General features: G+C 47.3%; 1 protein-coding gene across 5 annotated transcripts in view; it reads left to right on the forward strand.

Annotated features, from left to right (window-relative positions):
* The window catches only part of ush2a (Usher syndrome 2A (autosomal recessive, mild)), a 504,765-nt gene that overhangs the window by 153,608 nt on the left and 325,955 nt on the right, over positions 1-25,202 (forward strand). For all 5 annotated transcript variants that reach the window (XM_052485995.1, XM_052485996.1, XM_052485997.1 and 2 more), the window contains exons 24-27: positions 4,489-4,595; positions 4,807-4,930; positions 15,682-15,812; positions 24,038-24,164. In XM_052485995.1, coding sequence (XP_052341955.1) covers positions 4,489-4,595; positions 4,807-4,930; positions 15,682-15,812; positions 24,038-24,164 — 489 coding nt within the window. The remainder of the gene's footprint in view (positions 1-4,488; positions 4,596-4,806; positions 4,931-15,681; positions 15,813-24,037; positions 24,165-25,202) is intronic.

Consider the following 25,202-nt stretch of genomic DNA (forward strand, 5'->3'; position numbering starts at 1 on the left):
CACACACACACACACACACACACACACACACACACACACACACACACACACACACACACACACACACACACACACACACACACACACACACACACACAGACACAGACACACACACATTCGGCACATTGACGTGAACCCTGCTATGCATATTTCTCTCCTTGGGAAGCCTGGGGATAATTATTATGCATAAATCAATAGTTGTGCTGCTCCAGAGATATATTTCAGCGGTATTACAGTGCATGTAGACCGGGGATGATCCGAAGGCCCATAAAGGATGTCAGCTAGTGTAAAAACACACAACACTCCTCCGGGCCTGATAATTGTTCCCCAGAAGTGTATGTGCGCGTGTGTGTCTGCCCTGGAAGCGCTGTGGTGATTTAGCTGCTTCATTAACATGTTGAAGGCAATATTAACCTTGTTGTGTTGGACTGTTAACCTTGTTGTCAGAGCGTCGTAGAGTGGAGAGGGGGCAGAGAGGATGACAGGAGGAGAGGAGAGACCAAGTGGCTTTTATCAACCCTTATGTGGCTGCCTCGTGGTAAATACATGGCAGCATATTAGCATCGCACAGTAGTCACTCACATATACACACACACACACACACACACACACACACACACACACACACACACACACACACACACACACACACACACACACACACACACACACACACACACACACACACACACACACACACACACACACACACACACACACACACAGTACATACATACACATAAACACACACAAAAACACACACGCAAACAAACATACACACAGGCATGCAAACACACACGCAAACAAACATACCCACAGGCATGTAAACACACACAAACACACACACAAACAAACATACACACACGCGCACACACACACACACGCAAACAAACATACACACACAGGCATGCACATAAACACACACACAGGAACACACACAAAGCCCATTATTCTTTAAGAAATTCTTCAAGCTCTGTAGGGCTGACCCCATTTAGTTGACTAGTTGATTGTTTGGTCGAAAGGCTGTTGGTTGACCGAGATTTCTTAAGTCAAGCAGTTGCAAAAACATTTTTTTTCATGGTGCTCAAGACACCTGTGTGATTCACCCCTGTCTGAGTGGACTCATCCATGGCGGAGGCCACGGGGAGGGTACAGTCCATCACAAGACACCTGTCTGATTCACCCCTGTCTGAGTGGACTCATCCATGGCGGAGGCCACGGGGAGGGCACAGTCCATCACAAGACACCTGTCTGATTCACCCCTGTCTGAGTGGACTCATCCATGGCGGAGGCCACGGGGAGGGCACAGTCCATCACAAGACACCTGTCTGATTCACCCCTGTCTGAGTGGACTCATCCATGGCGGAGGCCACGGGGAGGGCACAGTCCATCACAAGACACCTGTCTGATTCACACCTATCTGAGTGGACTAATCCATTGCGGAGGCCACGGGGAGGGTACAGTCCATCACAAGACACTAGATACTGAAATTGTATATGGTTATATTATGTAAAACCAAATGGTGCAACACTAATAAATCTAATATTATTTTATAAGAAATGCGATTTCTCCCTCGTTGGATAAGGTCGCTGTCCGCGGTTCTGAAACACAATCTTCAGTACACCGTAGAATTGCTGCCTTTCCCTATGTTGCTTTGTGCATAATAGCAAAGTTAACCAGTATATTGGGATGGAGAACAATGTGGCGGAGGCAGCAGCAGGAACGAGGAAACAAGCCTTGCCTTAGTTTAATTGTCTAAGAAAAGTTAGGAGAGAGGAAACCCCAACTTAATTAGGTCTATAATCAATATCCTAACTGTTCAATGTACCTGGCTTTATAAATCATCCATATATATCTACAGGAATAAGACAGATCTTTCTTATGTTGCCTGTTTGAGTGTTTGTAATAAAGGCTTTACAAAAAATAATTGTTAGAACAGATTGGTATTACTTAAATGATTTAGTGTTGTTTACACTGCTCCAAACAGGCAGAACAATGATATTGTAATCTAACACCAGTTTGTCCTCATAATATTCACGGAGCTCTCGCTCTTATAGCCTCCCTTTTCTTGATCTCCTTCTTACTGTTACTATTATAATGATGATGATCATAACAGTAAGTCATATTGTCATTAGTGGTCTTTGTATAGTATCCTTGTATAACCATCAAGCTGGAGGCCTAGAAGTGACTCTTCTTTAGTCTTCATACCGTAACTTACTTAGGCCTATATTTCAATATATAGGCTACTGTATCAATCAATCAATCATTCGTTCATGCCATCACACAGCCTGAAAGACATGAATGCTTTGAAATGCTATCAAGCATTTTAGTTTTTTAATTAAATAACAAAAGGAAGCTTTGAATAATTAGCCTAAACAATAAATAAATGCATGCAACTGTTTTTAGTCTGGTGTAATAAAGGCTTTGTTTTTTTTGTATCTCGTTAGAACAGACTCTCAGGTACACTTATTCATTAAGTGTTTTTTACACTGTCTGTCTACTGTATATATGGAAAAATAAGTTTCAACATTTCGACCAATCGATTGGTCGAAAGAACAGGATTACTTTTTTTTAGTCGGGGACAGCCCTAAAGCTCTGAAGCCCTAAAGGTTTTGAGGATCTTGGCTAGACAGCAATTTTCAAGTCTTGAGATAGATTGTCACGCAGATTTAAGTCAAAACTTTAACTTGGCTGCTCGGAAACATTCACTGTCTTCTTGGTAAGCAACTCAAGTGTAGATTTGGCTTTTTGTTGTAGGTTATTGTCCTGCTGAAAGTTGAATTCATCTCCCAGTGTCTGTGTAAAGCAGACTGAAGCAGGTTTTCCTCTAGGAAAATGCCTGTGCTTGGCTCCATCCCGTTTCTTTTTATCCTGAAAAACTCCCCAATCTTTGCCGATGTCAAGCATACCCATAACATGATGCAGCCACCACCATGCTTGATCATAAGGAGGCAGTTACTCAGTGCTGTACTGTGTGGTATTTGCCCCAAATATAAGGCTTAGCATTTAGGCCAAAACATTTATTCCTTCTCCATGTTTTTTGTTGCAGTATAACTTTAGTGCCTTGTTGCATACAGGATGCATGTTTTGGAATATTTGTATTTTTTATATTTGTATTCTACTTTTCATTCTGTCATGTTGGTTATTATTGTGGAGTAACTACAATCTTGTTGATCCATCCTTAGTGTTTTCGCTTCACAAACAATTAACTCTGACGTCCCTGAGCAGTTTCATTCCTGTCCTGCAGCTCAGTTCAGAAGGATGACTGTATCTTTGATGTGTCTGTGTGGTTTAATACATCATCCACAGCATCATTATTAACTTGACCATGCTTAAAGAGATATTCAATGTCTGATTTGTTATTGTTACCCATCTACCAATCACTGCCATTCTTTATGAGGCTTTCGAAAAGCTGGTCTTTGTAGTTTAATCTGTGCTTGAAATTCAACACTTTCTAATTTAGGCTTGTTAATGAAAAGAGATTAATACTTTTGCAACAACATTTGAGTTAATTAAATTTAAAAAATACTTTAATATTATGGAGTATTTTGTATAGATCAATGAGCAAAAACCCCACAATTAAATTAATTTAAATCCCACTTTAATGCAAAAACCCCCCCAAAAACAAGGTGGGTGAATACTGCTGATAAGTAAAGGGAGAAATCACTGAATATGTTCAAATGCGACCGGCCACTGAACCAAATTCTGGAGACACTGTCTTACTTGCTGATTCTATAGTAAAGAAAAAACACGGAACATATCACTACCAGCTCCTCTCTCTAGCGTATGTTCTGAGGGGTAACATAAAAGATAAATGTTCCACAGAGGCTTCACAAAAATCCTATTAAAGGAGAGGGAATAATTTTGTAATGATATCAGAATTTCCATTATATAGACTCTATGGTTATTGATTGGCTGTCATTTATGGTGCCTTGATTGAGATGGGCTGGGAAGACAAGACATCCACCTCCATTTACCAGCTTTATTAGGCCTGTGTGTGTGTGTGTGTGTGTGTGTGTGTGTGTGTGTGTGTGTGTGTGTGTGTGTGCGTACGTGCGTGCGTGCGTGCGTGCGTGCGTGCGTGCGCTTGTGAAGGTGTCACTCCTGGATAATTCACTCCTCTAGCTCATACGTGGGACCATCTAAACCACAGCACAGGCATGACGCTGAGATGTTAATGCACAGCTGTCTTTTATAACCCTCCATCTCTCCACTCATTAGTTATTTTATCGCTTTAACCTGTTATCAGACTAGCAGACTCTCTGAGATGGATAATTACTGTAAGGGAGTCTTTGTCTAAGAGACAGCTGATCAACACACCCGTTTAAGAGCATTTGTAATTCTGCATAGATCTACAAATGAAAGTACTTAAAAGTAGCATACATGTACCCTCCTCTTGTTGCAGGCTTTGTACAAGGGAGTTACTTTTCGTCTCCTTCACTTTAATTATTATCTCTTTACTCTCTCTCCCGTCCCTCCCATCTCTAGCTCCAGCAGGTCTTGCTCCCCCCAGGTTGAGGCCAGTACATGGGACACTGATGGAGGTGACCTGGGACCCCCCCTCTCAGCCCCACGGACCCCCACCACTCTACCAGGTCTGTCTGTCTGTCCGCCTTTCTGTCAGATACTCTCATAACCAACTACAGAGGGACATTATTGTTTAAATTCCTTCAAAACATATTTGTACGTACATATCTGTTGTGATACTTCCACTTTGTGTCACGCCTCGTCTTGCTGTTATAGAGCCTATGTAATCAAACCCAGAGAGTAACTTCTACTGTTACATTTCAACCTGAACTCCGTCAGGTGGAGCGAACCGACCTCTCTCTCTCTGACCCCCGTGACCTCGTCGTTAGGGGGGCGATGTTTCCCGGCAACGGTTACCACCGGTTCCCCAGCGACACACTACCGGTCAACAGCGACTTCACAGGTACGTGGCGACTGTAGATGCACACACACACACATACTGTACACACACACAATAATATTGGAGTATCTACATCTTTGTGTAAGAGCACAGCAAAATGAATAGTTGGTACATTATAAAACACATAAAAATACATATAGTTTATCACTTGTTTAGTGTTGTTCTGTATATGTTCAGACTGAAACAGTATTTCTGTGGAAGAGTCCCAGCTAAGTGAATGACTTCCACATGAGACAGAGGACAATTACAACAGTGTTTACTCACATAATTGGAGAACTGAGCTCCAAATCAAAACATGTTCTGCTTCATCTGCAAACCCAACCAAAACATCCCTAGTCGGCCATTTGTTTAAATTATATTATATATGTTTTAATTGGCTCTTATGCTAATCAAATAGATTCCACTACCAAAGCATCCGGTTGATTCACCCAGCAATGTTACAGGTGGGGAAATGAAAAGCCAACATTTCCCATTATTAACTTGTTTTCTCCTTCCTTGTTTGAGGGATTTGTAACATATTGTTTTTACTTAGATTTTCTCCTATAATGCCCAAATCCTTACTCACGGTCAAATCTGGAACACTGGTCACCTCTCACTCTGGCATCACTGTGGCATCACCTTAGCAGACTGTGTGTGTGCGTGTGTGTGTCTCCAGCACAGTGTTCACTATTAGACCTCACGTTTAGCATCTCTCCCCTCCCTAGTTCTACAGGTCCAGTAAACTATCAGAGAAATCTGTCTATATTTGTATGAATAGACCACCAGTTACTCCTTAGTCCCTCTGCAGTGTAGGACATTATGCAGCCTGCATATCATATCATAAAGTAATGGTAGAACCTGCTGACCGAGCCTGGTGTGGAGATGCACGGCCATCTGCCCTTAACTCTATTAACGTCTAGCAGCTATTTCCCCTTTTCTCCTTCAATTATGACGCAGGATAAATCTTTATAAATCAGGACCAGGCTTCAGTCCTGCTGCCGCTAATTGATCAATGGCCACAGTCAGAAAAGGAGTCTCGTCCTTGGGCCCCACGCCATTACACACATAAGCGCACACGCGCGCAAAAACACAAACCCATACACATACAAGTCCATACACACACACACCCACCCTAATGAAGAGGCACAAACCAGAACAATCACCTCACACACTCCCAGATTAGCTCTGTTTGAGATCGCTCTCTCCACACAGCCATTGCTTCCTTGCGCTCAGTGTGTATAAGGTCTTTGTGTGTTTTGTTTTATTGGAAGAACAAAAGTCTCCAGAAAATATACATCTAACAATTATTCTTGATGATCTTGTCAAGGTGTGTGGAAAGGCTTCTTTAAAACAGTGCTGAGCGTTTTTTACAGGCTATGATAAAAGACCTGAGATGTAGATAGATAGAGGTTAATGGATCAAATAATTGGAATAAACAGGATGTATTCACTATCATCGAGGTGTTTTCATCATAACCATCCCTTTCCACATTCAATACTAACCTCATACCCTACATCATACCCCTCATACCCTACATCATACCCCTCGTACCCTACATCATACCCCTCGTACCCTACATAATACCCCTCATACCCTACATCATACCCCTCATACCCTACATCATATCCCTCATACCCTACATCATACTCCTCGTACCCTACATCATACCCCTCATACCCTACATCATACCCCTCCCCTACATAATACCCTCGTACCCTACACCATACCCCTCGTACCCTACATCATACCCCTCATACCCTACATCATACCCCTCATACCCTACATCATATCCCTCATACCCTACATCATACTCCTCGTACCCTACATCATACCCCTCATACCCTACATCATACCCCTCATACCCTACATCATACCCCTCATACCCTACATTATATCCCTCATACCCTACATCATACCCCTCATACCCTACATCATATCCCTCATACCCTACATCATACCCCTCATACCCTACATTATATCCCTCATACCCTACATCATACCCCTCATACCCTACATCATACCCTACATCATACCCTACATCCAATTATATCTGCGGAGGCGCACGCAACACCAAACAAATCAAATCAAAGAAGGATTCGAAACGGATTTGGAACTCATCAATGCTTTACTGCAGCCTGATGGGCTTTCTGTCTCAAATCACTCATCATCCTCTCTTCCCATTAACGTAATGCACTATTTAGAATATATTTTAGAATATTAATAACGTGATGTTTTCATGTTTCCATCATTTGTTCATTTAGTTTGTGTATTATTGCGTTTTCAGGGAACATGGAGTCGAGTGGATGTATGCCACTTGTCTTTGAGAGGTCAATGTGCTTTATGCTAAATCTGGGCTCCAATCAAGGAAGCCTTTTCACTATGAAATCAATGCCTGAGAGATGAGTGCAGGTTTCTTTAATGGATTCATCCATTTAGAGATGTTTTTTATACATTAAAAAACTAGACCTTTGCCTTAGCATGAATATGAATGTGATTGGAATCTGTTTTTAAACCAGACAAATCCCAAAGATTTGAACTGAAATGAACTAAATCAAAAATGGTGTGTAAATAAGAAACCAAAAAGAGAAAGGAATAATGTATCCTGACTCTACACACTCTATCGTAGCGTGTGGAAGAAATGTTAAATGATACAAATGATTTTCCTTAATTAATTTGATTGATTGCCGTGCGGTGTCGGCACGGAGGCAAAGTGGAGGGAAAACTTTACAGACATCATTAGTTTTTCTCCATTTAAAGATTAATCAGGAGAGGCTGGGCTCTTTAGCTCTGTCATTTGTATATTTAATGGGCTGCTGCAGAATCTATGGCGGTAATTAGCGCTAGCCGCTCTCTCATTAATACGACTGGGCTGATTAATGCTAGCGCCACGCTAACATGACTGGAGTGATCCGCAGGATGTTCTGACTAGATTACACCAGCCAGACCCTGTTTGTTTGGCGTCATGACAAATAGAATAGTGCTCAACAAAAGACCAGGGAATAAAGGCCAGGGAAACAGGAGGATGGATTCTGCTGAGACAATATGTTTGTTTTGTGTATGAGGCATTGGAAAGGGTTTGACTCTGGGATTGTGTTGCAAATTGTGGCAAGTTCTTTTTAATCTCTCACTGTTATGATTATAATACACTGTACATGTAATAGATACCAGTTATGATATCTATAGATCCTTATTTAAACAACCTCCACATTAGTCCGTCCTATATCCATATAGCCTTTATCTCGGAATGTTGAGTCTACAACATTTACAACAAGCATGTCTGTATGTGCATTGGTGCCTGCCTGTGTGTGTGTGGTGTGTGTGTGTGTGTGTGTGTGTGTGTGTGTGTGTGTGTGTGTGTGTGTGTGTGTGTGTGTACTGTGTATGATGAACTTTACACACACATAAACTGTACATGACTCAGATCCCTTAAGAGTGTCTGTCACGCCCTTGACCTGAGATATCTCTGTTTTCTTTATATTTTGGTTAGGTCAGGGTGTGACTCGGGTGGATACGCTAGTTTTTGTATTGTCGAGGGTTTTGTATGTCTAGGGTTTTGTAGGTCTAGGTATTTGTATGTTTATGGTGGCTTGATATGGTTCCCAATCAGAGGCAGCTGTTTATCGTTGTCTCTGATTGGGGATCATATTTAGGTAGCCATTTCCCTTTGGTGTTTGTGGGATCTCGTTCTATGTTTAGTTGCCTGTCTGCACTATTCATATTAGCTTCACGGTTCGTTTGGTTGTTTTGCTAGTTTGTTCAGTGTTCATTCTATTAAATAAAGAAGAATGTACGCATACCACGCTGCGCCTTGGCCCGATTCATACGACGAACGTGACAGTGTCACAGTTAGGAACAGTGCCCGGTTGAATAAAACCCCTTATGTAAAACCCCTTACGTAAAACCGGATGCAGGTCTCATGGGGGCCTCACCCCTCAAGGTGTCCCAGCTAGAGTGGTCAAGTAAGTCGCTCCGGTCTCCTAGGGCAGTCTCTCTCTCTCTCTCTCTCTTGCTCTCTCTCTCACTCTGGGCTATCCCAGCTGGGCACTCCTAAGAGCCCCTGGAACAGCACATCACTGAGTGGCCAGAACAGACTGCTGACTGAGTGGTCCAACATGTCTCTACAGTCTGGTGGATCCTACTCGAGAGTGAATGGACAGTATGGTCTCCCCTGGGGTCTCCCTATTACTGAGGTACTCCTGCTGGGGTTTCCACAGAGCCTCCTGGTCCTGCCTGCAGAGAGCTGGTCCTGCCTGCAGAGAGCTGGTCCCGCCTGCAGAGAGCTGGTCCCGCCTGCAGAGAGCTGGTCCTGCCTGCAGAGAGCTGAGTAGTTAGCCTAGTCTCTATGGTGTCTCCCACGAGGGTCTCTCTTCCCTCTCTGGCTGTCCTGGAGGTTGGATGGATGGACTGGGCTGGATGACCATGTGAAGTGTGTTGAACCTGAAGTAGCGAGCTGTCATCAGAAAGAGCTGAGCACAACTGGGAGAGAGGAGAGACTGCTGAGCACACAGCATTCATAAACATCTATGAACAAACAGGCACGCCAACAGCCAACTTACATAGCTTCTAAAATAAAGCTGTGTCTTTATTACTAATATCCATCAATACCTTGAATAAATGCACACACACACACGTATGTACACACAAACAATAGTATCAACAGCCTTACAGTACTCAAAACAACATTCGTACAAGAGTCTACAGCTAAACTGCAGTCACACCAACTCACAGCATTGCTTGTTTCAGTAAATGGCATTTCATTGTGTGGGCTGTGACTAACAACAACTATTTCTGTTGAAGGAGGATTGGGATGGGCGGAAGGAGAGAGGGAGATGGGCAGAAGGAGGAGAGAGTGAGATGGGCGGAAGGAGAGAGAGAGATGGGCGGAAGGAGAGAGGGAGATGGGCGGAAGGAGAGAGGGAGATGGGCGGAAGGAGAGAGGGAGATGGGCGGAAGGAGAGAGGGAGATGGGCGGAAGGAGAGAGGGAGATGGGCGGAAGGAGAGAGAGAGATGGGCAGAAGGAGGAGAGAGGGAGATGGGCGGAAGGAGAGAGAGAGATGGGCGGAAGGAGAGAGGGAGATGGGCGGAAGGAGAGAGGGAGATGGGCGGAAGGAGAGAGGGAGATGGGCGGAAGGAGAGAGGGAGATGGGCGGAAGGAGAGAGGGAGATGGGCAGAAGGAGGAGAGAGGGAGATGGGCGGAAGGAGAGATGGGCGGAAGGAGAGAGGGGAGATGGGCGGAAGGAGAGAGGGAGATGGGCGGAAGGAGAGAGGGAGATGGGCAGAAGGAGGAGAGAGGGAGATGGGCGGAAGGAGAGAGAGAGATGGGCGGAAGGAGAGAGGGAGATGGGCAGAAGGAGGAGAGAGGGAGATGGGCGGAAGGAGAGAGATGGGCGGAAGGAGAGAGGGAGATGGGCGGAAGGAGAGAGGGAGATGGGCGGAAGGAGAGAGGGAGATGGGCGGAAGGAGAGAGGGAGATGGGCGGAAGGAGAGAGAGAGATTGGCGGAAGGAGAGAGAGAGAGATGGGCGGAAGGAGAGAGGGAGATTGGCGGAAGGAGAGAGGGAGATGGGCGGAAGGAGAGAGAGAGATGGGCGTTAGGAGAGAGGAGATGGGCGGAAGGAGAGAGGGAGATGGGCGGAAGGAGAGAGAGAGAGATGGGCGGAAGGAGAGAGAGGGAGATGGGCGGAAGGAGAGAGGGAGATGGGCGGAAGGAGAGAGGGAGATGGGCGGAAGGAGAGAGGGAGATGGGCGGAAGGAGAGAGGGAGATGGGCGGAAGGAGAGAGGGAGATGGGCGGAAGGAGAGAGAGAGATTGGCGGAAGGAGAGAGAGGGAGATGGGCGGAAGGAGAGAGAGAGATGGGCGGAAGGAGAGAGAGAGATGGGCGGAAGGAGAGAGGGAGATGGGCGGAAGGAGAGAGGGATATGGGCGGAAGGAGAGAGAGAGAGATTGGCGGAAGGAGAGAGGGAGAGGGGCGGAAGGAGAGAGGGAGATTGGCGGAAGGAGAGAGAGGGAGATGGGCGGAAGGAGAGAGAGGGAGATGGGCGGAAGGAGAGAGGGAGATGGGCGGAAGGAGAGAGAGAGAGATTGGCGGAAGGAGAGAGGGAGATTGGCGGAAGGAGAGAGAGGGAGATGGGCGGAAGGAGAGACTAGTCAAGGACCATATCACCTCCACCCTACCTGACACCCTAGACCCACTCCAATTTGCTTACCGCCCAAATAGGTCCACAGACGATGCAATCTCAACCACACTGCACACTGCCCTAACCCACCTGGACAAGAGGAATACCTATGTGAGAATGCTGTTCATCGACTACAGCTCGGCATTCAACACCATAGTACCCTCCAAGCTCGTCATCAAGCTCGAGACCCTGGGTCTCGACCCCGCCCTGTGCAACTGGGTACTGGACTTCCTGACGGGCCGCCCCCAGGTGGTGAGGGTAGGCAACAACATCTCCTCCCCGCTGATCCTCAACACGGGGCCCCACAAGGGTGCGTTCTGAGCCCTCTCCTGTACTCCCTGTTCACCCACGACTGCGTGGCCACGCACGCCTCCAACTCAATCATCAAGTTTGCGGACGACACAACAGTGGTAGGCTTGATTACCAACAACGACGAGACGGCCTACAGGGAGGAGGTGAGGGCCCTCGGAGTGTGGTGTCAGGAAAATAACCTCACACTCAACGTCAACAAAACTAAGGAGATGATTGTGGACTTCAGGAAACAGCAGAGGGAACACCCCCTATCCACATCGATGGAACAGTAGTGGAGAGGGTAGCTAGTTTTAAGTTCCTCGGCATACACATCACAGACAAACTGAATTGGTCCACTCACACTGACAGCGTCGTGAAGAAGGCGCAGCAGCGCCTATTCAACCTCAGGAGGCTGAAGAAATTCAGCTTGTCACCAAAAGCACTCACAAACTTCTACAGATGCACAATTGAGAGCATCCTGGCGGGCTGTATCACCGCCTGGTACGGCAACTGCTCCGCCCTCAACCGTAAGGCTCTCCAGAGGGTAGTGAGGACTGCACAACGCATCACCGGGGGCAAACTACCTGCCCTCCAGGACACCTACACCACCCGTTGTTGCAGGAAGGCCATAAAGATCATCAAGGACATCAACCACCCGAACCACTGCCTGTTCACCCCGCTATCATCCAGAAGGCGAGGTCAGTACAGGTGCATCAAAGCTGGGACCGAGAGACTGAAAAACCGCTTCTATCTCAAGGCCATCAGACTGTTAAACAGCCACCACTAACATTGAGTGGCTGCTGCCAACACACTGTCATTGACACTGACCCAACTCCAGCCATTTTAATAATGGGAAATGATGTAAATATATCACTAGCCACTTTAAACAATGCTACCTTATATAATGTTACTTACCCTACATTATTCATCTCATATGCATATGTATATACTGTACTCTACATTATCGACTGCATCCTTATGTAATACATGTATCACTAGCCACTTTAACTATGCCACTTTGTTTACTTTGTCTACACACTCATCTCATATGTATATACTGTACTCGATACCATCTACTGTATGCTGCTCTGTACCATCACTCATTCATATATCCTTATGTACATATTCCTTATCCCCTTACACTGTGTATAAGACAGTAGTTTTGGAATTGTTAGTTAGATTACTTGTTGGTTATCACTGCATTGTCGGAACTAGAAGCACAAGCATTTCGCTACACTCGCATTAACATCTGCTAACCATGTGTATGTGACAAATAACATTTGATTTGATTTGATTTGAGGAGAGGGAGATGGGCGGAAGGAGAGAGGGAGATGGGCGGAAGGAGAGAGGGAGATTGGCGGAAGGAGAGAGAGGGAGATGGGCGGAAGGAGAGAGAGAGAGATTGGCGGAAGGAGAGAGGGAGATGGGCGGAAGGAGAGAGAGGGAGATGGGCAGAAGGAGGAGAGAGGGAGATGGGCAGAAGGAGGAGAGAGGGAGATGGGCAGAAGGAGAGAGGGAGATGGGCGGAAGGAGAGAGAGAGATTGGCGGAAGGAGAGAGAGAGATTGGCGGAAGGAGAGAGAGAGATTGGCGGAAGGAGAGAGGGAGATGGGCGGAAGGAGAGATGGAGATTGGCGGAAGGAGAGAGAGGGAGATGGGCGGAAGGAGAGGGAGATGGGTGGAAGGAGAGAGGGAGATGGGCGGAAGGAGAGAGAGAGATGGGCGGAAGGAGAGAGAGAAATGGGCGGAAGGAGAGACAGAGATGGGCGGAAGGAGAGAGAGAGATGGGAGGAAGGAGAGAGAGAGATGGGCGGAAGGAGAGAGGGAGATGGGCGGAAGGAGAGAGAGAGATGGGCGGAAGGAGAGAGAGAAATGGGCGGAAGGAGAGACGGAGATGGGCGGAAGGAGAGACGGAGATGGGCGGAAGGAGAGAGGGAGATGAGCGGAAGGAGAGAGGGAGATGGGCGGAAGGAGAGAGGGAGATGGGCGGAAGGAGAGAGGGAGATTGGCGGAAGGAGAGAGAGGGAGATGGGCGGAAGGAGAGAGGGATATGGGCGGAAGGAGAGAGAGAGAGATTGGCGGAAGGAGAGAGGGAGACGGGCGGAAGGAGAGAGGGAGATTGGCAGAAGGAGAGAGAGGGAGATGGGCGGAAGTAGAGAGGGAGATGGGCGGAAGGAGAGATGGAGATTGGCGGAAGGAGAGAGAGGGAGATGGGCGGAAGGAGAGGGAGATGGGCGGAAGGAGAGAGGGAGATGGGCGGAAGGAGAGAGAGAATGGGCGGAAGGAGAGACAGAGATGGGCGGAAGGAGAGACGGAGATGGGCGGAAGGAGAGGGAGATGGGCGGAAGGAGAGAGGGAGATGGGCGGAAGGAGAGACGGAGATGGGCGGAAGGAGAGAGAGGGAGATGGGCGGAAGGAGAGAGAGAAATGGGCGGAAGGAGAGAGGGAGATGGGCGGAAGGAGAGAGAGATTGGCGGAAGGAGAGAGGGAGATGAGAGGGAGATGGGCGGAAGGAGAGAGAGAGATTGGCGGAAGGAGAGAGGGAGATGGGCGGAAGGAGAGAGGGAGATGGGCGGAAGGAGAGAGGGAAATGGGCGGAAGGAGAGAGGGAGATGGGCGGAAGGAGAGAGAGAGATGGGCGGAAGGAGAGAGAGAGATGGGCGGAAGGAGAGAGAGAGATGGGCGGAAGGAGAGAGAGAGATGGGCGGAAGGAGAGAGAGAGATGGGCGGAAGGAGAGAGAGAGATGGGCGGAAGGAGAGAGAGAGATGGGCGGAAGGAGAGAGAGAGATGGGCGGAAGGAGAGAGAGAGATGGGCGGAAGGAGAGAGAGAGATGGGCGGAAGGAGAGAGAGAAATGGGCGGAAGGAGAGAGAGAAATGGGCGGAAGGAGAGAGAGATTGGCGGAAGGAGAGAGGGAGATGGGCGGAAGGAGAGAGGGAGATGGGCGGAAGGAGAGAGAGAGATGGGCGGAAGGAGAGAGAGAGATGGGCGGAAGGAGAGAGAGAAATGGGCGGAAGGAGAGAGGGAGATGGGCGGAAGGAGAGAGAGAGATGGGCGGAAGGAGAGAGAGAGATGGGCGGAAGGAGAGAGAGAAATGGGCGGAAGGAGAGAGGGAGATGGGCGGAAGGAGAGAGAGAAATGGGCGGAAGGAGAGAGGGATGTGGGCGGAAGGAGAGAGGGAGATGGGCGGAAGGAGAGAGGGAGATGGGCGGAAGGAGATAAAGGGAAATGAAGAGAGAGAGGTTGAAGTGGGCTAACTACGTCACATATCTGTCATGGCCCCTCCTGTCACTGATGACAAGATCCCAGATGGATGTCACGCGTGTTAACTGGGATGTGAGTTTATATACAGTATTTTTATTTGTTTCAATTCAGCACTTTATGGTTACTGCATGCTGACCTCTTTTAATATAAGTTAGTACTTTATTCATTGATAGTACTTTATTATTATTTTAGTCTTTAGGATTTGTTCATTCTTTTTCAGTTGTATTTCTGTTTCAGAAGTTTCTGAATCCACTCGTAATCGTTCTCCCAATTCCAAATTCCTTTGAAATTCCCACACTGACGACTTTCCCAAAGAGGCCGAGCTCAGAATTCCGAGGGTGTTCCCTCGATCCCTCTATCCCTGTGTCTCTCTATCCCTGTATCCGAGTTTAGGATCTAATGCAGGGATAAAGGGATGGAGTCGGAAGGAAGGAGAGAGATAGTAAGCGATAGAGTTGTCTTCCGGGAGTCTCCTGTCAGGTTAGAGGGAGTTAGACGTGCCTTAGAGAGCTCCAGCACTACCTCCCCAGATTAAGTACAGATTATCAGATTAACACACAGAGACCAGTCAGAGATTAGACCAGAGGAGATGTGTTTAGCCTGAGCATCCAGTGCTCCCCTGGAGTCCTAATGTAGACATTGGATTGAACACGAACACACACACACACGCGCGCACGCACGCACGCACGCACACACACACACACACACACACACATGCACACACACACTCAAATGGAGACATGAATACCCATCTGGGGGCATCAAAGCAGGATGCTTTTTCCTGACTTGAGGCCGTACATGGGGGCTCAGGGGAAGTGGGTTTAGGAGACGTACACATACATACATTACACACACACACATGCACATAGGTGGATTGTGGCGGGATGTAGAGAGGAGTGTGTGAGGAGTCCACTGGGACACACTCTAAACCCTTCGACACAGGCACAGATCACCTTTTATCTCCTAATGAAGGATTTCACACGCTCTAATATATACATCTCTTCTTCTCCTCCTTTTTTCCTCTCTTCTCCCCCCTCCTCCAGGGCTCCGGTTGAGTTTCAGAACGCGAGCATCAGACGGCCTGCTCCTCTGTGCTGTGTCTCCTGGAAACCAAGAGGAGTACCTGGCTCTGCAGATCCGCAATGGACGCCCCTACTTCCTGTTTGACCCACAGGTAATAAACTACAAACATGTCCGCCCTTCCGGGTCGACCCAGAGGTAAACTACAAACATGTCCGCCCTTCCGGGTCGACCCACAGGTAAACTACAAACATGTTCGCCCTTCCGGGTCGACCCACAGGTAAACTACAAACATGTCCGCCCTTCCGGGTCGACCCACAGGTAAACTACAAACATGTCCGCCCTTCCGGGTCGACCGACAGGTAAACTACAAACATGTCCGCCCTTCCGGGTCGACCCACAGGTAAACTACAAACATGTCCGCCCTTCCGGGTCGACCCACAGGTAAACTGCAAACATGTCTACCCTTCCGGGTCGACCCACAGGTAAACTAAAAACATGTCTGCCCTTCCGGGTCGACCCACAGGTAAACTACAAACATGTCTGCCCTTCCGGGTCGACCCACAGGTAAACTACAAACATGTCTGCCCTTCCGGGTCGACCCACAGGTAAACTACAAACATGTCTGCCCTTCCGGGTCGACACACAGGTAAACTACAAACATGTCTGCCCTTTCCGGGTCGACACACAGTTAAACTACAAATATGTCTGCCCTTCCGGGTCGACACACAGGTAAACTACAAACATGTCCGTCCTTCCGGTTCGAACTACAAACATAGCCAGATAAAAGTGCCCTCAACCTTCACATTTCAGGTGTTTCTTCTGGGTGTGACACTATAGAATAGATAGCCAGTCTATTATTTGTGTATAACAAAATAAGTATATCCCAAAAACTGTTGTCTGATACTAGATGTTTTAGTAAGAGGGAAAAAAACGGATTACTGAGGAAAGTAAAAAGAGATTTCCTGTCTGAATTCCAGGTTTCCAGTTGAGTCACTGATGATTTTCATATTCCTGTGACTTATTAAACCCACATTGTGCTCCGTTGGGGGAACATTGTGACTTCTTCATCTGATAAATCCTATCGTTGGGGGAACCTTGTGACTTCTTCATTTGATAAATCCTATCGTTGGGGGAACATTGTGACTTCTTCATCTGATAAATCCTATCGTTGGGGGAACATTGTGACTTCTTCATCTGATAAATCCTATCGTTGGGGGAACATTGTGACTTCTTCATCTGATAAATCCTATCGTTGGGGGAACATTGTGACTTCTTCATCTGATAAATCCTATCGTTGGGGGAACATTGTGACTTCTTCATCTGATAAATCCTATCGGCAACCTCCCCTTAGTTTCTTCATTCAAGAGAAACTTTCAAAGTGTATCAGCATCCAATTAACTCCTTCCCTGCAGTCACGGCACATGCATACCAATCGCTAGCTCATTAGGCTACAGACACACACACACTCGACTCAATTGCTCTTATGATGAAAGCGGTGCTGGCAGATGATTTCACGCGAGTGTCCGTCAGACCACCAACTATCTCTCCTCCACAATAATCACCCTCACACACACACACACAAGAATATGCAAACACACACACACGCAATAAGGACCTCTTCCTTTTCCAGCTACGGAGCAGCCTTTCCAAACACATTTAGTTAGGCTAGTTCGGTGATTAACACTGGAAGTGGTGTCGCAGTCGATTAATGTCCCCAGATAGCTCCCCCATTAGTTCCCCCATTAGCCAATTCAACAGGCCTAATGGGATTACCACCACGGGGGACCTAATTTGGCGTGACACAGGAAACTGGTACGCTCCCCCCACCACCACACACACACACACACTTTCTAATGATGGAATTAATTAGCATTTTATGAAACATAATCTCATAGAGGGATGTTTAGCTACTGTAGTGTTCGAGCTGTCACTAACCATGCCTCTTCTCTCCTCTCGAGTTACTGTTGTCTTTTTAAACCCTGGTTAGGAAGCACTGGGAATCTGTGTGGAATATAACACACCCCTGCCCCCATCTATATATGATTTAGGCTGGGATTGTTGACAATCACTCTGCACTTGACCTTTAAAGGTCATTTATGTTTGAGTGTGTTTACTGTAAATTACCATATACTGTACGCATTGCAGTGCGCTTGATGAAAACGTGCCTTTGATTGATTCCAGGCCTTGCTCTGAACTGAATGTTGTAACAAAGAGAAGTATGTTTCTAACAGAAGTCCACAATAGGGATGGGCATGTACATACTTGGACTGTACTCACATGATTTGTTTTCAGAGTACTCAAATCCTCTAATGTAAACACAAGGCTCGCACTGGAAAATATGTGTGCATTTATCTATATGCCAACATTGCACAACAGTGCCTAATTTATTACATAACCATTACAGATATCAAATCCTAATTGCTAAATTGCCCCATATATAGTACCAGTCAAAAGTTTGGACACACCTGCTCATTCAACGGGTTTTATATATTTTTCCTATTTTCTACATTGAAGACATCACAACTATGAAATAACATATGGAATTATGTAGTAACTAAAAAAGTAGCCACCCTTTGCCTTGATGACACCTTTGCACACTCTTGCACACTCTTGGCATTCTCTCAACCAGCTTCACCTGGAATGCTTTTCCAACAGTCTTGAAGGATTTCCCACATATGCTGAGCACTTGTTGGCCGGTCCAGCTCATCCCAAACCATCTAAATTGGTTTGAGGTCCGGTGTTTGTGGAGGCCAGGTCATCTGATGCAGCACTCCATCCCTCTCCTTCTTGGTCTTATTGCCCTTACACAGTGTGGAGGTGTGTTGGGTCATTGTCCTGTTGAAATACAAATGATAGTCCCACTATCGCTGCAGAATGCTGTGGTAGCCAGGTTGGTTAAGTGTGCCTTGAATTCGAAATAAATCACAGACAGTGACACCAGCACAGCACCCCCACACCATCACACTTCCTCCTCCATGCTTCACTGTGGGAAACCACACATGCAGAGATCATCCGTTCACCTACTCTTGGTCTCACAAAGACACGGCGGTTGGAACCAATAATCTCACATTTGGATTCATCCAAATTGCTCATCTTTCTTGGCCCAAGCAAGTCTTCTTCTTATTGGTGGTGTTTAGTAGTGGTTTCTTACAGCAATTCAATCATGAAGGCCTGATTCCCACAGTCTCCTCTGAACAGTTGATGTTGAGAGGTGTCTGTTACTGCATTTATTTGGGCTGCAATCTGAGGTGCAGTGAACTCTAAAACAAAACATTTTCCAGACAAATTTTCACTTGCCAGGCATAATGCACATTCCACCAGATAGTTTTACTGTGTGTGTGTGTGTGTGTGTGTGTGTGTGTGTGTGTGTGTGTGTGGTAACCCACCCTAGCAAAGTAAATTCCCCCTGTGTTCTCTATACAGTAAGAGATTGGGTTCAACCCCCCCAAGGTTGCCAGGGCTGAATCCCCTAAAGGCAGCCTTATGTGTGGGGCAGCACTTTGGATAAGTGCTCTTTATCTTGCAACCGGAAGTGGGCATAGCTATCTCCATCAGCTTTCACTCCCAAATACACTTTATTAAAGAGTGAGGGGGTGGTGGGGCTCACACACACACACACACACACACACACACACACACACACACACACACACACACACACACACACACACACACACACACACACACACACACACACACACACACACACACACACACACACACACACACACACACACACACACACACACACACACACTTTCTCTACTATTCCAGAGAAGGCAGAGGTGGATTCATCGGTTCGTGAAGGAGTGTTTAGTAGTGTTGCACGGTGTAACGAAACTCTTCTTCCGTACTAGAACATGAAAAACGCTGTTAAATGTGTCTCACGTCATACACAGATTGAGAGGGTGGAGTGTCTAGTAATTTGTCTGAATCGAAGCTAGCCAGGCTACTTGCTTATGGAGCTGACCACTTTTGAGGAGAGGGAAAAATGCAGACAGCATTCTTCTTTTCTAACTAAAACATCATACCTCAACACACGCAGCTTGTTGACAAAAGCTGTCTACAGAAGCAAACTGTGGGAATACTTTGATTACAGAGCAGATGATGAGGAACAGCCCACCAAAACAACTAAGCAAAATGTGTTACAAAGCAGCGCAGTGCATGTAGTTAGTTCCAAAATGACATAAAAAACTATTTTACATATGACATTTGCATTGAAATGTTGTCGCTCTTCTTCTAAATTTGAATTGTTTTTGAGTGACATTGACATGAACATATATTCAGCATGACATGCATGTGAGTATTATAATATCATTACACAACCCAAAAAGAATGTCTAATGCACTCATAACTTGATAGCAATATATTTCAACTACATCACGTTTGTCTGGGCTTGCTAGCAGTAACCACTAGCCGGCTAGTCCGAAAGTGAAATGCCCTCTGGTAATCATAGTATGCTGTGTAAAATCCATTGTCTTTCTATGCCGTGTAGGCTCTTTCAATATAGAAGCTTCAGAAATTAGCTTCAAAGTGTTTTTATGTTGTTTTGGAACTAAACTATTAATTTAATACATACAATTATACTGAACAAAAATATAAACCCAACATGCAACAATTTCAACGATTTTACTGAGTTCTTGTAAGGAAATCAGTCAATTCAAATCAATTCATTAGGACCTGATCTATGGATTTCACATGATTGGGCAGGGGCACAGCCTGGGAGGGCAGGGGCACAGCCTGGGAGGGCAGGGGCACAGCCTGGGAGGGCAGGGGCACAGCCTGGGAGGGCAGGGGCACAGCCTGGGAGGGCAGGGGCACAGCCTGGGAGGACAGGGGCACAGCCTGGGAGGGCAGGGGCACAGCCTGGGAGGGCAGGGGCACAGCCTGGGAGGGCCTGGTAGGGCAGGGGCACAGCCTGGGAGGGCCTGGGAGGGCAGGGGCAAAGCCTGGGAGGACAGGGGCACAGCCATGAGTGGGCCTGGTAGGGCAGGGGCACAGCCTGGGAGGGCAGGGGCACAGCCTGGGAGGACAGGGGCACAGCCTGGGAGGGCAGGGGCACAGCCTGGGAGGGCAGGGGCACAGCCTGGGAGGGCCTGGTAGGGCAGGGGCACAGCCTGGGAGGGCAGGGGCACAGCCTGGGAGGACAGGGGCACAGCCTGGGAGGGCAGGGGCACTGCCTGGGAGGGCAGGGGCACAGCCTGGGAGGGCCTGGTAGGGCAGGGGCACAGCCTGGGAGGGCCTGGGAGGGCAGGGGCAAAGCCTGGGAGGACAGGGGCACAGCCATGAGTGGTCCTGGGAGGGCAGGGGCACAGCCTGGGAGGGCCTGGTAGGGCAGGGGCACAGCCATGAGTGGTCCTGGGAGGGCAGGGGCAACGCCTGGGAGGACAGGGGCAAAGCCATGAGTGGTCCTGGGAGGGCATCACAGGAAAATTGAAGGTGTTCTTCTGTTATTTAATGCAGTGTTTTATTTTTGAATATCGAATACCATTTTGTTATTGAGTAGTGTTTCAAATCAAATCTTATTGGTCACATACACATGGTTAGCAGAGGTTAATACGAGGGTAGCTAAATGCTTGTGCTTCTAGTTCCGACCATGCAGTAATATCTAACAAGTAATATAACAATTTCACAACAACTACCTAATACACACACAAGTGTAAAGGAATTAATACGAATTTGTACATATAAATATATAGACGAGTGATGGCCGAACGGCATAGACGAGGTGCAGTAGATGGTATAGAGTACAGTATATCCATATGAGATGTGTAATGTAGGGTATGTAAACATTATATAAAGTGGCATTGTTTAAAGTGGCTAGTGATACATTTACAGTGGGGCAAAAAAGTATTTAGTCAGCCACCAATTGTGCAAGTTCTCCCACTTAAAAAGACGAGAGAGTCCTGTAATTTTCATCATAGGTACGTACACTTCAAATATGACAGACAAAATGAGAAAAAAAATCCAGAAAATCACATTGTAGGATTTTTAATGAATTTATTATGGTGGAAAATAAGTATTTGGTCCCCTACAAACAAGCAAGATTTCTGTCTCACAGACCTGTAACAACTTCTTTAAGAGGCTCCTCTGTCCTCCACTCGTTACCTGTATTAATGGCACCTGTTTGAAATTGTTATCAGTATAAAAGACACCTGTCCACAACCTCAAACAGTCACACTCCAAACTCCACTATGGCCAAGACCAAAGAGCTGTCAAAGGACACCAGAAACAAAATTGTATTACAGGCCTCTCTCATCTTTTTAAGTGGGAGAACTTGCACAATTGGTGGCTGACTAAATACTTTTTTGCCCCACTGTATTACATCAATATTTCCATTATTAAAGTGGCTAGAGTTGAGTCAGTATGTTGGCAGCAGCCACTCAATGTTAGTGATGACTGTTTAACAGTCTAATGGCCTTCAGTCTCTCGGCCCCAGCTTTGATGCACCTGTACTGACCTCGCCTTCAGGATGGTAGTGGGTGAACAGGCAGTGGCTCGGGTGGTTATTGTCCTTGATGATCTTTTTGGCCTTCCTGTGACATCGGATGTTGTAGGTGTCCTGGAGGGCAGGTATTTTGCCCCCGGTGATGCGTTGTGCAGTCCGCACAACCCTCTGGAGAGCCTTACGGTTATGGGCGGAGCAGTTGCAGTATCAGGCGGCTCTCGATTGTGCATCTGTAGAAGTTTGTGAGTGCTTTTGGTGACAAGCATATTTCTTCAGCCTCCTGAGGTTGTTGCGCCTTCTTCACCACGTTGTCTGTGTGACTTGACCATTTCAGTTTGTCCGTGATGTGTACGCTGAGGAACTTAAAACTTTCCACCTTCTCCACTACTGTCCCGTCGATGTGGATAGGGGGCTGGTCCCTCTGTCATCTCCTTTGTTTTGCTGACATTGAGAGAGAGGTTGTTTTCCTGACACCACACTCCGAGAGCCCTCACCTCCTCCCTGTAAGGTTGTCTCGTCGTTGTTGGTAATCAAGCCAACTACTGTTGTTTCGTCTGAAAACTTGATGATTGAGTTGGAGGCGTGCGTGGCCACGCAGTCATGGGTGAACAGGGAGTACAGGTCAGGGCTGAGAACGCACCCTTGTGGGGCCCCAGTGGGGTTGAGATGTTGTTTCCTACCCTTTCATTATGGAGAGTCATGATACTAAGCCTTGTATCAGTATAGAAGGCAAAAATCTGGCATAGTTACAATACTAGTGTTTAGTGTATAAAGGCCACACACACACACACACACACACACACACACACACACACACACACACACACACACACACACACACACACACACACACACACACACACACACACACACACACACACACACACACACACACACACACACACACACACACACACACACAGTAGTTTGGCCCTATAGATAATGAAAGTGATCCCTAGACCCAGCCAAGCAGTCCAGCAGATGGACAGAGAGACTAGAAACGCTTTTTGGGAGGATGACAGAATAGTTCCCTCTGATCTCACAGGGCCTTAATGAAACCTCCTAAATGTTTAATTTATTTGTGTTTTTTATTTAGTCGTTATTTAACTAGGCAAGTCATGAATGGAGGGAGGAAAGGAGCGAGGGACAGAAGGAAAGGAGGGATGGATAAAGAGAGATATTAGAAAAGACACTGTATTTGGACAGGGTCAAATATCAACTCCAGTCTTAAACAGATGTATTATCCACATTAGTTGAAGCAGCATACATACAAAACATGAAAACAATCATGTATATTGAATTGAATTGAAAATTGAGAGAAGGAGACAGAGAGACAGAGAGAGAGAGAGACAGACAGACAGAGAGACAGACAGTGAGAGAGACAGAGAGACAGACAGAGAGAGAGACAGAGAGAGACAGACAGAGAGAGACAGTGAGACAGACAGAGAGAGTCAGAGAGAGAGAGAGACAGACAGAGAGACAGACAGAGAGAGAGACAGACAGAGAGACAGACAGAGAGACAGACAGAGAGAGAGACAGAGAGACAGACAGAGAGACAGACAGAGAGAGAGTTTGTCCCGTCCTCCCCCTGTCCAATCCTGTTGTGGTGGGTGTTGTTAAGTAGACATGTGTGCTGTCTGCTGGGTAGTAAAGGTGTCAGGAGGCTGATATACCTTGGCATTTATACATATATTGATCTCATCATTAAATCTTCATCACACAGCAGAGATGCACCGCTTTGTTGTGGGTGTGTATGTGTGTGTGTCACCTCTCTCTCTCTGTGTGCCCATCTCTCCTGCTAAGTGTCGATACTGATGATGTCATGCATACTTCAGAAGAAATCATACACACACATATACAGACACAGACAAACACACACACACACGGCCAGGTGTAGGTGTGTATGTGACCTCTGTCTCCTCTCCCAGGGCTGGGCAGTGGGAGTGGGAGTGGAGGGTGATGGGGGGAGGAGCTACAACGATGGCCAGTGGCACAGCGTCATGGCAACCAGGAAACAGGCCGTGGGAACGATCATTGTGGATGATCAATACCAAGGTAACACTCACTGTGGTTAGGATAATCATATTCACTGTGTGTGTTAAGCCCAGGCTCTGTGTTCTATTGAGGTATTATCCAGGTTAATCTGTGTCACCGTCTGTGTGATAAGAATCATTAGAATACTCTTGCTCTGCTCTTCCTCTCCGCTCCTCCTCCTCCTCCTCTGCCTCTCCGCTCCCCCTCTTCCTCTCCGCTCCTCCTCCTCCTCCTCTGCCTCTCCGCTCCCCCTCTTCCTCTCTGCTCCTCTTCCTCTCCGCTCCTCCTTTTCCTCTTCGTTCCTCCTCTCTGCTCATCCTCTTCCTCCACTCCTCCTCCTCCTCTTCCTCTCCGCTCCCCCTCTTCCTCTCTGCTCCTCCCCCTCTTCCTCTCTGCTCCTACTCCTCTTCCTCTCCTCCTTTTCCTCTTCGTTCTTCCTCTCTGCTCATCCTCTTCCTCCACTCCTCCTCCTCCTCTTCCCCTTCCTCTCTGCTCCTGTTCCTCTTCGCTCCTCCTCGCCCTTTTCCTCTCCACTCTTCCTCTCCTCCTCCTCTCCGCTCTTCCTCTCCGCTCCTCCTCTCTGCTCATCCTCCTCTTCCGCTCCTCTTCCTCCTCACCGCTCCCCCTCTTCCTCTCCGCTCCTCTTCCTCTCTGTTCCTCCTCCTCTTCCTCTCTGCTCCTCCTCCTCTTCATTTTAGCTCATCCTCCCCCTCTTCCTCTCCGCTCCTTCTTTTCCTCTCCCCTCCTCCTCCTCTTCCTCTCCGCACCTCCTTTTCCTCTCCGCTCATCCTCTTCCGCTCCTCCTCCTCTTCCTCTCCTCCTCCTCTCCTCCTCTTCCTCTCTGTTTCTTCTCCTCTCCGCTCCTCTTTCTCTCTGCTCCTCCTCCTCTTCATCTTAGCTCCTCCTCCTCTTCCTCTCCGCTCCTCCTTTTCCTCCCCACTCCTCCTCCTCCTCTTCCTCTCTGCTTCTCCTCCTCTCCCCTCCTCCTCCTCTTCCTCTCCGCACCTCCTTTTCCTCTCCGCTCATCCTCTTCCGATCCTCCTCCTCCGCTCCTCCTCC

The sequence above is a fragment of the Oncorhynchus keta genome, chromosome 29 (genome assembly GCF_023373465.1).
Source record: "Oncorhynchus keta strain PuntledgeMale-10-30-2019 chromosome 29, Oket_V2, whole genome shotgun sequence".
NCBI classification, from domain to species: domain Eukaryota; kingdom Metazoa; phylum Chordata; class Actinopteri; order Salmoniformes; family Salmonidae; genus Oncorhynchus; species Oncorhynchus keta.